Raw genomic sequence first — 16,953 nt, 5'->3', positions numbered from 1 at the left:
GCGACTTCTTCCCTCGAAATCACTTCAGTTGCTACATACTTTTCCATAATGCTTTTGCGCTTCTACCTCGAATCTCTCCCTTCTTGGTCAAACTAGAATAGGCCTCAGATTTACATTTTCTCCATGTATCACCGATCAGATAAACAAGAATTGTTTGACTTCCGTGAAGATTTCATTGATCTCGCTGGTATACTGGGGATGCAATCAACCGACTATGACACTACGAAATTTGCTTTACTTCATCTGCTTAAAATACTAGTAATTATTTTGAAAAAAAAATACTAGTATTTATGAGCTACTTAACAACATGAGATCATCCTGTTGAAGCGATGAGTAATCTCGTTTTGGAGGTTCTAATGGTTGACCCGATGATCTGAAAATCTTTTCTTTTGCGGCCCTAAAGTAAAGGTCAGTCAACCATTGACATTCAGCTCACAATAAATTGCAAAAGCAGTCCTATTTGACCTCTCGTGCATCGACTCTGCTAATGATTGTGCTCTTGCTTTCCCATTGTCTTGGTAAGCGTTGACTGTCTTGGTTTACAAGCATGTAGTGGCAACAATCATGTAATTAGATTCAGATACACCATACTATCCGCAAAAAAATGAGTAAGTCGAAAATGTCCCTTCCTCTATTGACCATGATGAGATCAAGTCCTCCAACAATATAGCAAACTATGTTTGGCACCATTTGATCTCCAACAATCTTTCTAGTCATTTCTCGAGTTATTGACAGCATCAAATCTGTTGAAATTCTTTTCGTGGCCAAAAACACAAAATGGGTCGAAATTTGTTTTGGCCATTAACATTTAGGTATTTGTAACCATGCCTTTTGCTTCACTCTAAATGTGTTAATAGTAAGTCGTAGTTGCTGTATTCCAAAACGCTTAACCATTTAACCAAAAGGTGGTTTGATAGCAGATAGAAAACAAGAAATGCGTCAATTTATTCCAATTACTGAAAAAATGTATTGTCTAATGAGATATTCAAATTTTTATCCCTATCAAATTATGTACAAATCCATATGTAACCTGCCCTTTTCTTCCTTCTGCAGTAAGACCAATCTCATACATGAGGCAACAGTAACAGCTCCGGCTGGCTTTGCCAACTCTTGCTGGAAACATAATATATTAGCCTCAATGGCATAAGATGCTATTGGGTCCTTGATGGATAATCCTTTGCCTTTACCTTTTACCTGGCACACAGCTCTGAAACTGTGATCTCACTTGCAGAAAAATGTCTGTGCCTTCCTGAGCTCGATGCCGAATCCGTCTTGCGGGTTAAGAATGCCGGTTCCCTTGGAAGATGCAGAGGAATTGTCTCATTGTTGAGCATAGAGACCACATCCGACATCGTAGGTCGATACGTCGGCCTTTCTTGCACGCATAATAGGCCCAACTGAACGAGCCGTTCCACTGAATTTTCGGGGCAAGAAGTGGCTAGTGTCCCGTCCACGAATTCTGTGCACTTCCCTTCTTTCCACAGATTCCAAGCCTATATCGAACCAAATTGTCCAGCTCAGATGATGACGAAATTAGTGAACAACAGTCTATTATGGAGTAGTTTACTTACTTTTCCTGGCAAGTTCAAAGAGTGATCGCACTCGAAGAAGGCAATATTCTTCTCACCGCTCACTATCTCCAGCAAAATGATCCCGAATGCGAACACGTCCGACATCTCCGAGAATAGACCATCCATTGCATATTCAGGGGACATGTATCCACTAACCAATATAGAATTCGAGCATTCATAAGGATGATTGAGTAAACGAGTAGGAAAATCAACTAATGTATTAGGCTAGTGATTATACATCAGGGCTTACCATGTCCCAACAACTCTAATCGTTTTCGCCCGAGTTTCATTCTCTCCAAAGATTCTCGCCATGCCGAAATCGGATATCTTGGGGTTCATGTTGCTGTCCAGCAATATGTTACTGGTCTTCAAATCGCGGTGGATGATTCGGAGCCTAGAGTACTTGTGGAGATACAAGATCCCTTGAGCAATGCCTTCGATTATGCCGACGCGTTTCCTCCAATCCAAAAGCACTCTTTTAGCAGGATCTTCATTTTAGTAGAATCACATAATTGACAGACAACACAAATGTCAAAATGAGGCATTCAATTTACCAAATCAAGCATAGAGCAGATCACATACAGAAAAAGATAAGACGAACCGAAAATGAACGAATCCAAGCTTTTGTTGGGCATGTACTCGTAAATCAGAATGCTCTCTTCTCCTTCGATGCAGCATCCCAAAAGCCTCACGAGGTTCCGGTGTTGCAGCTTAGATATTAGAGTGACCTTGTTCTTGAACTCCTCCAACCCTTGCCGAGACATCTTCGACAGTCTCTTCACCGCAATTTCCAGTCCCTCGGGAAGTTGACCCTGGAATCATCATCCCCATTTTGTTAATGTTGATATTTTTCTCTGGTTCATCTAAAATTATTGTCGACATAATGTAGTGAGATTATATGCTTTGCTTACCTTGTAAACAGGGCCAAAACCGCCTTCGCCAAGTTTATTTCTTGGCGCAAAGTAGTCTGTTGCAACTTCTATGCTGGAAAATGTGAACAGAGCTAATTCTCGGTCTCTCTGCTGGCTTATTTCTGCCTTCTTTGCTCTTGCAAGATCTTTAGCAGGTGCTTCAACCCCGATTCGGAGTAATGTCGTCTCTGAGCTCCGTCTCGTCTCTTCTCCATTCCTCACTTTATCTCCTGCTATAAAATTGTTCACAGAATCAATCATTCCATGAGACTGAGAGAACATCGACACAGCCCATCAATGCGTGTGTGAGAAAGAGAGAGTTCACCTTTCTTCTTGTGCCGAATCCATTGCAGGTAAGACAAGAGTACCAAGGTAAGGACCGATAAGGAAGTCAGAGCACCAGCGACAATCAACCGCGATTTCTTCCATTTTCCACCTAAAAATCCAAAACCAGCACGCATATACTCGATGAATTGAACAGCAGATACATTGTTAGCCGTAGATATGCAACTGAGTATTATATTTGACTACCGATTCTTTTGGTATGTCACCTGTTAAAAACCGACCAATTCATTATCTCATTTTAAAGGACTGGTTGTCTTACTAAAAAGAAATGTTCATTAGGATATTGCTGTTCGGCCTAGTCAAGCAATCTTACAAGATGTCATATGCCACTAGAACCAATCACCGAATAGTAAGTAATACTATGCACAAAGACGACAGTCTTAAACGCGTTATGAATATAGAATTAAAACAACAAATAGTTACTAGTTCAAACATCCATATTCTGTTTCAAGCCTGTTCATACTGACCTTTTTCTGCAGAAGTGTCACCTCGCACGTAGAATGTTCCGCTTCCTCCATCTCTGGACCTCAATAAGTCCTTCTTGTTCCCGTAATAATGTTGGCACACGGTCTGATTATCTTGGCGAAACACGAATGCCTTGCAAGAACAATTACCCTGACACAAGACTTCGCACTCATTGAACCCCATGTGCATTGTACTAACAAGTGCTGAATTTGGGATTGTGCCATTGACCTGCAAGAAGTCATTGCCCTCCTCGCACATGAATGGAATCGAAGTCAAGCAGTTACTGGAATTACCCCCTTGTGAACCTCTGCACAGCTGATGTGTCACCAACGAAAACGAAATGTTACCATTGGCATCAATCATGTTATACTCCTCGAGTTGGCCCGTCGAAGCCATCACGAACCATGTGGATGCATATGTGCCTTTGCTACTAAAAGTGAAGTAGGTCTCATTTTCATTCGAAACATAGCTGAAATTGTATCCATCTGATGTGTTTGCGAAGATGAATCTGAATCTCTCTCTGTCCCAGAACCCGATATCCATGTGTACATTATCTTCACGCCAAACACTAAGCTCAGTTGACCCGCTATAGTCGACTCCTAAAGTGAATGAGCCTCGAGATGGATTTTGTGGACTCACCCACGAAACAAGGACTTGTATCCTGGACTGATCCGTGTTGAGACTGAATAGCCCGATTTTCATGCCAGGCAAGTACGTATCGGTTGGATAATCGAAACTTTGCCAGATAACAGCGCCACCTTGTTTAAGAACCAAATTCCCAGAATCAGTAAGTGTTGCAGAAGTGTTTGCATTTGTTGTGACTGTTCCTGAATTGACTATCATTGGGGTTTGTCGCCGGTCTATCAGTACTAAGTTACCATCGTACCTTATTTGAAGAGTACACGATGAATCAATCATGGGGTTCTCCCTGTTGACCCAAACGGCTCTTCTGCTCGGATCAGCCCTGAACCAAATTCCCAGGTAGTAAATGCCCGAAGCGACATCATTGAAGAAGCCGAGCTCGAAGACCCCCGCTCTGGAAACGAGAGTATCATTGCTTGTCAACAAGTCTTTGGGTCCGATGGTATCAATTGCCCCAACAGATGAGCCAAAGAATAGAGCAAAAAGAGGCAACAACAGCTCTCCTCTGTTGCTCTTCTTGTCGGCCATTGCTGAGAATTGTTGCAGATACTGAACTCCAGAAGGAGAACTCAAGACCCAAGTAGTCTTCCGGGATCGAATAAAATTCTACCGAAACTCGCTTGGTGAATTCTTCGTCGAAATCACTTCAGTTGCTACCTAATTCTTGAGAATGGATTTGCGCGTCTTCCTCGAGTCTCTCCCTTCCTTGGTCGAACTAGAATAAGCCATAGCTTGCGTTATCTTTATGTCTCGCCGATCAGATAAGCAAGCATTGTTTGACTTCTGGTGGGGATGCAATCAACCAACCGTGAGTGACACACTACCGAAACTGCATCACAGCTGCTCAAAATACCAGCATTTCAAGGAAAGCTCAGATGCCATCTCCATCGTGAGGTATCTGAAAACATGGTGGGATCATCCTCTCGTATTGGAGCTTCTGATGGTTGACCGACCAAATCATCTGGAAATCTTCTCTTTCGCGGCCTTGAAGTTAAGGGTCGGTCAACCATTGACATATAGCTCACACTAAACTGCAAAACGCAGTCCAATTTGACCTCTCCTGCATTTGTCTGCTGATCATTGTGCACTTGCTTTCACATTGTCTCGACGAAACAGAACGCCATCCCCACATCTCTTGTATTTCTTGACTCGAAAAGGCTTTGTCTCAAATGGTTTTTGGGGAAGCGTTGACTTTCTTGGTTTGCAAGCATATGCAGTTGCAATAATTGTGTAATTGAATTCTGATAGACCATATCATTTCTCTGAGTTTTGTGACAGTATCAAATGTGTCAAAATTCCTTTTCTGGCCAAAAAAACAAAATGGGTCGAAATTTGTTTTCGCAATTAATGTTAGATTATTATCTTAACCATGCTTTTGCAAAAAAACAAAAGGCATGTTGGGTCTTTTGAAACGGTTCGAATCATTAGGATCTTTATCTTTGAACCAATTTTTTAGAAATTCGTTTTTTGAGAATCAGTCCTACTACTTCGGGTCTCAGTCGAAATAGTGTAAAAATAACAAGAAGTGCTTCAAATCACGACTTGACATTATCCTCACCTTCCTCGAGCTTATCATTAGGCCCGTCTAAATACTAACTAGACCGGGCCTTGAAAAGATAAAAAGCTCTTTCGGAAGATGAGGTATTGAATCAGCTTTGTTTATGAACGTAGAAGCTATAAATAACATCCATAAATCTCATGGAGAGTTCAATCCTGGTTCGGGATTCGGTTCACTCTTGATGTGTCAATAATTAAGTCGTAGTAACATTATACCGATGCACTTGATCATTAAACCAAAAGATGAGCCGTGAGCCGACGGAAAAAAAAGAGAGTTAATTTCTGTCAATTACAAGTCCCTAATTCGATCAATATTATTATTTGACCTCTTGTGCATTAGTCTGCTAATAATTATTTTCTTGCATTGTCTTGGGAAGCGTTGACTGACTTTGGTTCCCAATCATGCAGTTTCAACAACCGCGTACTTAGGCTCCGTTCGTTTGGCGGAAAATATTCTTCCGGAAAATATTTTCCGGGTTTTCCGGTGTTCGGGGGGCGGAAAACGTTTTCCGTGGAAAAATATTTTCCTTCCCCCTTCACAAAATAGCCTAAGTCTATGGAAAATGACTTCCGCTTCTTCAAAAGCGGAAATCATTTTCCGGAGCTTCTTCTTCTTCATCTTCACTAAGATCGTCGGCCACCACCGCCTCCGGTCGCCGGCCACCGCCGCCGCCGCCGGTCGCCGGCCGCCGCCAACGGTCGCCGGCCGCCGCCAACGGCCGCCGGCCCGCCGCCCCGGGTGCGGCCCGCCGCCGCCGGCCGTCGCCGCCGGTGGCCCGCCGCCGCCAGCCGTGGCCGGCCGGCCGCCGCCCGCCGCCGGTCTCCGGCCGCCCGCCGCCACGCCACCCGCGCCGCCCGGCCGCCCCGTCGCCCGCCGCCCGCAGGTCGCCGGCCGCCGCCGGTCTCCGGCCGCCGCCCCTCCGGCCGCCGCGCGCCGCCGCGCCGCCCCGCCGCCGCCGCCGCCGCCGCCGCGTCGCCGCCTCCGCCCGCCGCGGTCTCCGGCCGCCGCCGTCGCCGGTCGCCGTCGGTCTCCGGCCGCCGCCGCCGGCCGCCGCCTCCGCTCGCCGCCGCCGGTCGCCGGCCGCCGCCGCCGATCGCCGGCCACCGCCGCCGCCGCCATCGCCGTGAAAAATATTTTCCGAAACTTTTTCATATTGGTCGCCGAACACCGGAAAATTATGTTCCGGGAAAACATTTTCCAGGAAAATAACTTCCGGGAAAATATTTTCCAAAAGGAGAATATTTTCCGCCAAACGAACGGAGCCTTAAATTCCGATGCACCATACCCTCCGCGGAAATACGAAAAGTCGAAAATGTCCCTCCCTCTCTTGACCTCGAGCCTTTTGAGAACCAACGATATAGCAACTATATTTTTTTGGCACCATTTGATCTCCAACAATCTTTCTAGTCATTTCTCGAGATACTAGCATTATCAAATGTGCCAAAATTCTCTTTTTCCGCCCCCCCCGCCCCCACCCCCCAAAAAAAAAAAAAATGAAGCTTTCCGAAATTTGTTTTTGCTATTAATGTTAAGTCATGTCGCGATCAAGAACTATGCCTTTCGTGTCACTTCAAATGTGTTAACAGTGAGCCGTAATAACGTGATGCTGTCATGTTTAATCAATTAAATCAAAGCATCTTAACCTACCGAGAATGTGTTAATTTATATGTCCATCGCGAACCGGATGTACGTGGACCGCCTCAAGTTTCACGAGATCATATGCACAACATCGTCTCGACTAACCAAGAAGACAGTTCAATATCACAATATATATATTATTTTTTTGGGGAAAACATCCGAATTTCCTAACTAAAAAAACTTTCGGACGGGAAACGAGGCCGAGAATCGCTCCATGGGCCGAGAATCCGACGCCAGGCCCAAATACCAAGAGGCCCCAATTAGGGGGGGCCCATTCGGCCCAAAAAGGGGAGGAGGAGGTAACAGCTAGCGTTCCCGCCCGGTTTTCAAACGCCCGCTTTTTCAGCCTCCCCCCCTGTCCTCCCCCTTCTCCTTAATTCTCATTATTTTCATCGAGTGCCCAAAACGAAAAACCTCCTCCGCAGTCCGCACCTTAAAAAATAAAAACGAAACCACCCCCCCTCCCCACACAAAAATCGGAAATGCTGCCGAGAAAAAAAGGGAAAAGAAAATCCAAAACGCGAACCTCTCATTTCGGGAGCGCCTTCCCTCTTCTTCGCGTCTACTTGCTAGCTGGATTCCAAAGATAAGAGCGAAGCTCCAAGCAATGCCGGCGCCAGAGCCAGTGCAGCTGCTCCTTCTTCTTCTCCTCCTCCTTCTCCTTAACCTTCTCCTTCGCCTAGGGGTTTCGTTCCGGAGCTCGAGCTAGGGTTTTTTTTCTCTCCCCTCCGCCCATGGAGTCTCCCGACGTTGCTGCGAAGACGACCGGCGACGCCCCGGCCGCGGCCGATTGCGCCCGCGCCGCCTCGTCGGAGTCTCCTCCCGTCCAAGTAATTCGCGATTTCTCGCTCCCGGATTGCTTCTTCTTCTTGTTGCTTTGTTTTTTTTTTCGGGGGAATCGGCGTGTTTGGTGGTTGTTTGGATCTCATTTTTCCGGTTCCGAACTCCGCCTCGGCGTTTTTGTTTTTCCGGCTCCGATTCTCGGTTTCTGTTGTTCGGCGCTTCGGTTGCCGGTTGCTTGTTGTTTCTCTTGCCTTCCGAGAGAGCCGAGGTCGGTATCATTACCGGATTATTATCGTCCGAAGTAGGATGCGGGAGGTTTCGGTGGAGCAATCCTCCCTGTGCGTGTTTGTTTGGCTGTTGCATTCGCGTTTGTTGATGGAATAGTGTCTGTTTAGAAGTGATTCAGGCGGTCGGCTGATGTACTCGAAGCCGTTTCTTTGTATTAAGCTCTGCCATTGCTTGAGAAATCTATTGACGAGCGTTTGTGAGATAGCATGGGATGGACAGTAACACTGATGCGTGATTTTCTATATGCTTGTATTTGATAAGGTAAAAAACAGGTTCTTCGACTCTGTAGTTTTTCTTGTGAGGCAGATGCAAGTTTTAAGCTGATATAGGAAGATGATATCAGATAAGTACATTGTGGCATTCGACTCTTCTCGTGTTTTGTTTTGTCTTTAGATCTTATCAATGTACTTGAGCTCCCGGAAAACAGGTTTTGTAGAACTGTGTACGCATAGTCATAGATCCCCTTTCCCAAGCGTTTAATCTCCTCAGTTATGATTAAATGGCAAGACAAGTGTTAGCTGAGGCTTATGATGTCGGTGCTGCCCCTGCGGAATGTGATTTTTTTTTTTTACTTTACTTTTCACCAAATTTGTAGCCCATGATCACCTGCATATGCTTATATTATTATAATTATTTGGGGGAAACAATGTGCGTGTAACGTGTATAGCTCTTTGGGTTTAGTCGTGATGTTTTCTGATTGATGCTATGTGCAACTTAGCTTCTTCTCTCACTTGTAGGAGTCCCCTTTCTCTAATTTCGTCAAGAACCTCTCTCCAATAAATCCAGTCAAGGCTGCGCATGTTCCGCAAGTTTTCCCTGGGATTAATTCTTCTCCTCTCGTATTTACTTCACCACATGTAAACTTACAGCGCGAGGCCAATTTCTTGGACAGGTGAGACATTTAAATTGCCTTGGTTGCTTAGTTAGCAAATTCCAGAGCAACACTGATACATAGTTGACTGCAATTCCTTGGTACTTACAGGATTCAATCAGTCCAGCCGTCCATTGAAGAGTTATCTCGTCATGAAAATCGATGTAAGGACAAAATTGAAGAGGCTTCCGAGGAGCCCAATGAACTTGTCGCCCAAGCAAGAGATGAAGCTGTCACTTATGATAAAGGCAACTTTATTACCAGAGACTTTTCACAAGCTCATCCATGTAGTTCTTCTGGGTGTGTAGATGAATACTTGGCTGATCCTGTTGAGGTTGATTGTGCCAATTCTGCTCATTCAGTGGGCCACCCTAGGAAAGAAATGGAAAATTGTTCGCTGAGTAATGTCACTTACTTGGTGGACAACCTCTCAAAGTTTGACCAAGATACTAACATGGACAATGAATACGGGGCAGAAGTGAATTTACCTCACGGTTTCTCTAATGAAAGACAGGAGGAGCTTCAGGAAAGGCTAACGTGTAATCAACAACCAACTGAAGCGGAAGATGAGCATGATGGGGGAGACAAATCAACTATTGAATGCATAAAAACTGCGCTTGACTTGTCTGTTGAAAATATATCTAAGAAGCGACAATCTTTAGATTCAGTTGCTCAGGTAGTTAGAGAGTTCTTCCCATTAGCTAAGTTATTAGTTTTGATTAGCATGTGTTTTAGACAACTTTTTTCCTCTAGCTTACAAACTATACTATGCAGCCGGCAGGATGTAGCCATCAGTGTGGATCTCATGGCCTGCAATCGCTCCCTGACTACTGTCCGATGGTTGACACATTTAAAGATGGAGTGGATTTACCGGCAACCTTAAGTGAACATGCTGATTCACATCACCCTGAGGTTAGTCTCAATGGCTTTCCATGCAGTCATCTTTTCTTTGTTTTTCGAAATTTAGAAAGGCCAGCTTCTACAGATCCTGAAATTGGTCCAAGTAGACATCTCTCCGCAGCTATTCATTAGAGTTTAATATCTTTATTTGGGGAGGCTTAGTCCTTTTTATAGAATGGTGCAATTTATCTTATTTTCTGTGCCATTATGGTTATGCTTCTGTTTTCCACTATTCCACAGGCAAAAGACATTCATCCTTTGTTTCTTGTACGATCTGTTCATTGTATTATCGTCTTAGTTAAGTATTAAATATTTCATGTAAAGTACCTGCAATGAGATATGTTTAAATGGCAAGGAATTGATACATGTATTAAGATAGTTGGTTATTTGATTAATGTTTGAGCCTAGGATGGTGCAATTACTGTGAGGGTTGCTAAATGTGTCTAGTAGATGTTCTGATGGGTGAACCCAGAGCCATGAATTTAAGCTGCTTTAAAATGTGGAGGATACATTTTAGATACATTCAGAAGGCACCGCTTATAGTAAAGTAACTGAACTTTTAATGGGAAAGGGTCCTCAATCATTATGGCTTCAAGCAATTTTCACTGTCATTGATATGATTAACCAGTAGAAGATAATGGCTTCTCTATACTTAACCAACCTTTCCGTGAGGCTGTGAAGGCAAGACTGTGAGAAGTCCTTAAAATGGGAATGGAGCTTTTCTGAATGCCTGCTGGAAACCATTTCATCTTATTGCAGGTAGTCCCCAGCTTGAAATGAATGACCAAGGATGAAATGTTTACAGTTTTCTACGTCTTTATTAGCATAAATCAGACAAATATTGCTCTTCCTCCTTTATAGATAGCTGCGGAGTGCAAGCATGAAGTGTCAGGATGACATATCAATGAGAGGTCATCATTGTCTTTTGGCTGTGATTAGCCTCTGAGGTCCTTGTCATTTGCTGACAGTTCTGGAAACCAGACTGAGAAGTAGTTTTGGCTTAAGATTTTATGTTAGTGACATCTTGTGTAAGGATTATCGAGTATAGGTGATGGTTTGTAGTAGAAGTTTCTGCTGGAGTGAAGTTCCAGTTTTGGTGGCTGCTCTGCTTGTCTTTTACCCAGAACCATTATGACGGTGGTTAAATTATCTTTGGCACGATTTCCTTCTAGTGAGTTTAGCAATAACAAAATTAGCATCTTTACTTTGTAAAATATGTATCATTTTAGATGCTTGTTCGTCTTCTATGAAATTGACTGAATTTCGTTTGACGTAATGGTCGGGTTTCTCCTAAAGTTCATTGTCCCTGAGAGAAAGAATTAGCTTCTGTTTGCAGATTTATTGAACTTGTCTCTAACAAAATGGTGTTATGAACGCATTTATTCAAGTGATTGTGTTATTTTGTTTTGAGAACGGTGTAGTAACCAAATAAGAACTTCTCTTTCATTTTCTTGTTAATCTTACAGTAGTTTCTTCACGAATCGCGCAAGAGGTCTATTTGGAGATCAAAAAATCATAAGCTCCTGTTTTAGTTGTACATGGAGGTCACTATTGTGCAGGATGGCACATTGCAAACTATCTAGGCCTTGTGCTTGGATTAGGTCCAAGATCAGGCTTATATATCTATCTTCATAACATCCCAATAATATCCCGTCACAAGGACTCCAATCATAGAAAAGTCAAACAGAAACAAATCTAAAAAGTTTGGGGTTGGAAAGGTAATGCGGGCAGGTCAACCAAGTCCTATGAGGAAGCCGCTTGCTGAAGCCCTCGAATGCAACTTCTATTCTCCTTTGGGCCCGTCTCAGCCCCACTGGCCTATATCAAAAACCAAGCCAGGCCTATGATCAGGTTTAGTTGTAAATGATGATTGGACTTTGTTGTAAATTAAGTCTTCATCTCTCCATTTTATTCTTAGTCATCAGCTTCACTCATGGATGGTCGAAAACTCAAGTTTCTGATGCCATTTAAATCTTGAAGCTTTTAGGAGTAAGTTGCACAAAGCCGACTAGGAACTTTGACAAGGAATGCTATAGACTTTGATAGGGAGGCGTGAGGAGGATCTCATTTAATCAAAATAAAGGAGTCGATCCCATGTATTTAACTCTACATAGTCAACTCAAGTTTTCATTAGCATATTATCTGCGAGATATCTCCTTTACTTTTTATGTTTAGACTGAGCATAATGCTGGTTGCTTGGTGTCATGAAGTTGTCGTCTTGCTATTATGGCATGGACAATGTCCAATATGGAATTTTGTTTCTTAGGGAATTGCCAAGTTTGTTTTCTGTTATACAGTGTAGTCAGAGGTCTAGTGCAAGGAGAAGGATAAATAGGGTTCTTTGTCTTCTCCTCCTCGTCCTTGTTGTTTGTGCCGTGTCAATAACTAATCTGTTCGCTGCAGATTATTCTACATCAGCGAGGCTTGCTTAGACGCTGTCTTCAATTTGATGATGCACACCCAAATAGTTTTTCAAGATCTTTAAGTTTACCAGCACGTAACTTGGACTCTTCAAGATCACTGGCTACTGCTTCAGAAATGGAAGATCTGGATTTATCTAGGCCTAATTCCAATATAATTTCCAGCAAGAGACCAGTCCGCGAGCCGGACAAACCTGTCACAAGCATCCTGGCCAGTCGCCAGTGTGGAAGCTCTCCCATTATAGCATCCAAGCCATCGGGTATTGGCTTGCATTTAAATAGCATTGTTGGTACCGGAACAGTAAGTTGCAGGGCAGCCAAAAACATTAACCCAGAGGAAGACCACCAGGATGCAGAGGATATAAAGTTGGCCTCCGCTGAAACCTGCCATATGTGGGTTAAATCAAGCGAATGTGCAACTTCATCAGACACACTGAAGACAGTTCCATCAGGGGCTTTAGATGAAAGGTATGAGAAGAAGGTTTCAGAAACTGCGACATCTGTAGCTTCTGATTCTCTTCCTGAGATTGAGGACCAGAATTTGTTGAAACCACATGAGCATTATGATACTCCACGTGAAAAGAGGAAGCTTGATTTAGCAGCTGTTGATGGATCAGAGGAGTTTATCCAACCGAGTCCCAAAAAAAAAAGGCTAGTTTACTTTCTTTTCCTTAGAAATTGATTTCTCACTCTGTTCTATAGGTGGTTTAAGCACTCTGCTAACTCTCACTGTGGTTCACTAGGAACAAGACAATGGGCACCTTCAGCAGTGATGGTTGCAAACGTTGCAATTGTAAGAAGAGTAAATGCTTGAAACTGTAAGCTAATTAACTTTTACTTTGTGTTTCCCCTCCCATGTTCTGCAGTGGTGCAACTTATGCTTTTGCCTCTTAACAGTTACTGTGACTGTTTTGCCGCTGGAATGTATTGTGTCGAACCTTGTTCATGCCAAGGATGCCTTAATAGACCTCAATATGAACAGACAGTTCTTGAGACGCGCCAACAAATTGAATCTCGCAATCCGCTGGCATTTGCTCCAAAGATTATAGAAAGTAGTGGGGAGCTTTTAGCAAATAATAGGGTACGCTCCATTTTAGATTTAGTCCGACTTATGTTGCTGCAACTAATAATCTTCTTCACTATCCACAGGAAGATGGAGCTTGGTCAACACCAGCATCAGCACGGCACAAGAGAGGATGCAATTGCAAAAAGTCAATGTGTCTAAAGAAATACTGTGAATGCTATCAGGTTTTATATCTTGCTATACTGACAGTCATGGATGCTTGTTATCCTTGTAATTAACTTGTGTGTCTGCCTTTTTAATAGGCTAATGTTGGATGCTCGGATAATTGCCGATGTGAAGGATGCAAAAATGTTTATGGAACAAAGGAGGGTAAGCATTTATTGTGAGCATTTCTTTTTCTTTTTTGAAATGATTGGCATGGTAACTTATGATATCTAAGTTTGAATAAAGAAAGAAGAGGGCAAGACATGCCATACTTCAAAGTTTTCTTCTATTAAAGTCTAAACTGTGGTTATTGTCAGATTATTGTGTAACTAGAGAAGTAACAGGCAGCAGAGTTAGTGAGAGAAGCTTGGAAGGCGTAAACGATGTGAAGCTGCAAACAGTGGCGTCTGAGAAAGATCACTTGCGTACCCATTCGTATGAGCCTGTCCAGCTAATTCCACAAACACCATCATTGCAGTTTTCAGAGTAAGACTTGTGATAGCTTGAAGTCTGACTTCATTCTACGAAGAGCTGAAGGATTGAATCGAGTTTTCTTGAGCTGATCAGTTATGTTTTTCATTTTTCCGTCTCCAGCCATGGAAAGGGTCCTCTGAGATCCCGGCTTTCTACAAGAAACATCCTGTCACCTAATTCAAATCAGAAGATCTTATCATCATCTGCAGAATCCGGAAGACCTTCAGGAAGTGTAGATACTAGAGACATACCACAGGAAAGACAAAACGACACTCTGGAATCAGGTTCTTTTAATCAGGTTGCAGATGACAATGATGCAGAAAATGAGATGGTGGATGAAATCTCCCCTAGACGTGATTCATTGTTGAATTTATGCCGCCTTGCTCCTATATCAAGCCTCCCCATAAAGGCTGGCTCGTCTATGGAGTCATCTAAAGCAAATGATAACATCCGTAATTCAATCGTCCCGACATTTCCTGGAAATAATCACCTTGCAAGCAACTCCCTTCGCTGGCATTGTTCTCCAGTTACCCCGGCAACTCAATTAGTTGGTGCCAAATCTTGTGAAGATCCCATGTTGGATGTTGGACTTTCTGCCCTTCTGGGAGATGATACGCCTGAAGTATTGAAGGACGACCCGACCACTGCAAAATCAGTGAAAGTTAGCTCCCCCAATCGCAAGCGTGTTTCTCCTCCTCACAGTCATCTGCATGCACTCAATACAAGTTCTTCGGTGGCCTTGAAGAGTGGTCGCAAGTTTATACTGAAGGCAGTTCCGGCTTTCCCTCCTCTCACCCCTTGTATTGGTCCTAAAGGTAGTAGCGGCGAAAACAGTCGTGAGTCTCAAGACGATAGCACACCAAATGATAAAACAGACTGGAGATAAAGGAGTTAAGGTGAGCAGTCTCTCCTCTCTTCAATTTTTTTTTTCTTTATTGGGGTTTGTGGTTGGCATTGAGCAGTAAGCAGTATCGTTGATGCATCTTTTTATCGTTAGTTTGTGCAATCAGTCTACTTCCTGGGTTTGGTCGCAGTTAGATTTGGCGGGCATGGTTGCAAGTTGTGCCGTCTTAAGTGAGATACATGGGTCAAACTGAGCATCAATCAGGTTTGGACCCACAATACCTCCAACATCATATGTTTTACCCCCCGCAGTGCATCGACCGCTAATCCGATGCTAACCACATATTTGTTGTTCGAAATAGGTACATGGAGTCATGACATCTTTGGTGCGTTTCGTATGGAAAGAAGACACTGATAAGTGCTACTGAGTTTTCATAGGATCCGCTCTCCTCTCTCTCCTTTCCTCCCAACTAACTGCCTGGTCGGGACACTGCTCCTTTGTTGACTAAATTGGTTTCACTTTCACCCCTTCAAGAGAGTGGGTTAAAATTTGTTGTATGTTCTGCTCCACCAGAAGAAGCGAAAAAAGGTAGTAATTAGAGTTTTATTTTTTATTTCTTTTTTAGGTTAACCAATGATGATTGCAACTTTCGTTGTTCATATGTACAGCTATATGTTCCCTTAATCTGGATGCATATGGTCTTTTCTTTAGGTATAATTAGGTTATTTTCCTGCGTATGCAAATTGTGTTCTTAGTAATGCGTCGCGTTCTGCTTTCGCCTCGCCAGACATCATGAAGAAGTCGCTCAGGCTTTGATATAATAACAATGGCTTCGGAGATTAATGCAATAAGAGCTGCGTGTGGGGTAATGTTTGGGGTGTTCCCTTAGGGATCGAGCGCATGGTGATATTTAATGTGCAGAGTCCTTACCTGTGGCATTATGGCGTGTCGTATGGCCCGACAATTGCATGGGCTCGGCCCGTTTATCGACTAAATGATTGGTTTTGAATAAGCCCTAAATTGGGCCCATTATCCGGGCTCAGGGTGCCCATGCCATAATCATCTCTCCGAAGGTCCACAATCTCGCCCATTGCATTTGGGCCTTAACTGTGCCATTTCGGCCCGCAGTTAGCCCACGGTCAGCGCCTAGTTAAGGCACAATCATGTGGTGGGCCGTTTTTGGTCCAAAAATTGGTCCCATCGTTTGGCCCCACGCCAATTTATTTTGGTCCATAACTGGGCCTACAGGCCCATAGGCCGCATCTTTCGCCACAACGAGTGGGCTTTAATTGGCAAAGGGCCAAGTCAGAAGCCCATTTAAGGCCCAGGGGCCCAATATTTTGGGCATGGGCCCACAAATCCAAAAAATTTAGACCATGGGCCCGATAGGTTGGGCCCAGTCTCGGACCACGAGGTCAATTTCGGCCACCACCAGTGGGCCTTCATGGTTGGTGGCCTATTTAGATAGGCCCATGGGCCGGATATTTTAGGCTCTAATTGGACTAACGAAGCCCAAAAGTGGGGTTTAATAGGCCAAGGCTCAAGTCGAGGCCCATGGGCATTTTGGGCGTTGACTGGACCCACGAATCCAATAAATGGGCCCATCCTCTGCCCATTGTGCTGAAGGCCCATGGGCTGAAAATATAGGCCCATGCTCAGTGGGCCACATTGACAGAATATTTGATGGGCCACGAAGTCAAATTGGGTCCATAATCAGTGGCCTTCGCTGAAAAACGGTCCTGGGCGTGATTGGGAAGGAACCCAAAAGTGGGCTTTTATTGGCCAAGGCCCATTTATATCCTATGGGCCTGATTCTGGGCTTTCATTGGGCTGCGAATCGGACAGTGGGCCCATGCTATGTGTGCGCCTTGGATTGAAGGCCTCCATTATATCATTTACGAATTCAAAAAATCATATTTTAATTCAGAACATAGGCCGGATAAGCTGGGCCGATATTTGGGGCCCAAGGCCCAAAAGTCAAATTGCATCATCATCAATGGGTCTAGGCCCAATCT

General features: G+C 43.9%; 2 protein-coding genes across 4 annotated transcripts; one reads left to right on the top strand and one right to left on the bottom strand.

The window, feature by feature from the left end:
* Positions 1-923: 923 nt before the first annotated feature.
* On the bottom strand, positions 924-5,056 carry LOC115666512 (G-type lectin S-receptor-like serine/threonine-protein kinase CES101). 2 transcript variants are annotated; one of them, XM_030588224.2, is made up of 7 exons: positions 3,295-5,056; positions 2,808-2,918; positions 2,483-2,715; positions 2,173-2,383; positions 1,822-2,059; positions 1,572-1,722; positions 924-1,493 (listed from the first exon to the last, which is right to left on the bottom strand). In XM_030588224.2, exons 1-7 carry the CDS (start codon positions 4,460-4,462, stop codon positions 1,191-1,193), a joined length of 2,415 nt encoding a protein of 804 aa, XP_030444084.1. In that variant the 5' UTR covers positions 4,463-5,056; the 3' UTR covers positions 924-1,190. The 2 variants fall into 2 exon arrangements, with proteins under 2 accessions (XP_030444084.1, XP_030444085.1); XM_030588225.2 differs by having other exon boundaries at positions 2,483-2,712; positions 3,295-5,055.
* A 2,662-nt stretch (positions 5,057-7,718) lies between these two features.
* Positions 7,719-15,655, top strand: LOC115674522 (protein tesmin/TSO1-like CXC 4). 2 transcript variants are annotated; one of them, XM_056311040.1, is made up of 12 exons: positions 7,719-7,960; positions 8,939-9,093; positions 9,184-9,748; positions 9,847-9,984; positions 12,376-13,043; positions 13,136-13,210; positions 13,290-13,473; positions 13,542-13,640; positions 13,719-13,785; positions 13,965-14,106; positions 14,215-15,202; positions 15,300-15,655. In XM_056311040.1, exons 1-11 carry the CDS (start codon positions 7,865-7,867, stop codon positions 14,978-14,980), a joined length of 2,955 nt encoding a protein of 984 aa, XP_056167015.1. In that variant the 5' UTR covers positions 7,719-7,864; the 3' UTR covers positions 14,981-15,202; positions 15,300-15,655. The 2 variants fall into 2 exon arrangements, with proteins under 2 accessions (XP_056167015.1, XP_056167014.1); XM_056311039.1 differs by having other exon boundaries at positions 7,724-7,960; positions 13,938-14,106.
* The last annotated feature ends 1,298 nt before the right edge of the window (positions 15,656-16,953 follow it).

This window comes from Syzygium oleosum, unplaced genomic scaffold, assembly GCF_021117445.2.
Source record: "Syzygium oleosum isolate NSW1041296 unplaced genomic scaffold, Sole_v2.1 Sole_v2.04, whole genome shotgun sequence".
Lineage (NCBI taxonomy): Eukaryota > Viridiplantae > Streptophyta > Magnoliopsida > Myrtales > Myrtaceae > Syzygium > Syzygium oleosum.
Note: the sequence above shows the minus strand (reverse complement) of the source record. Positions and strands in the feature narration are given on the sequence as shown.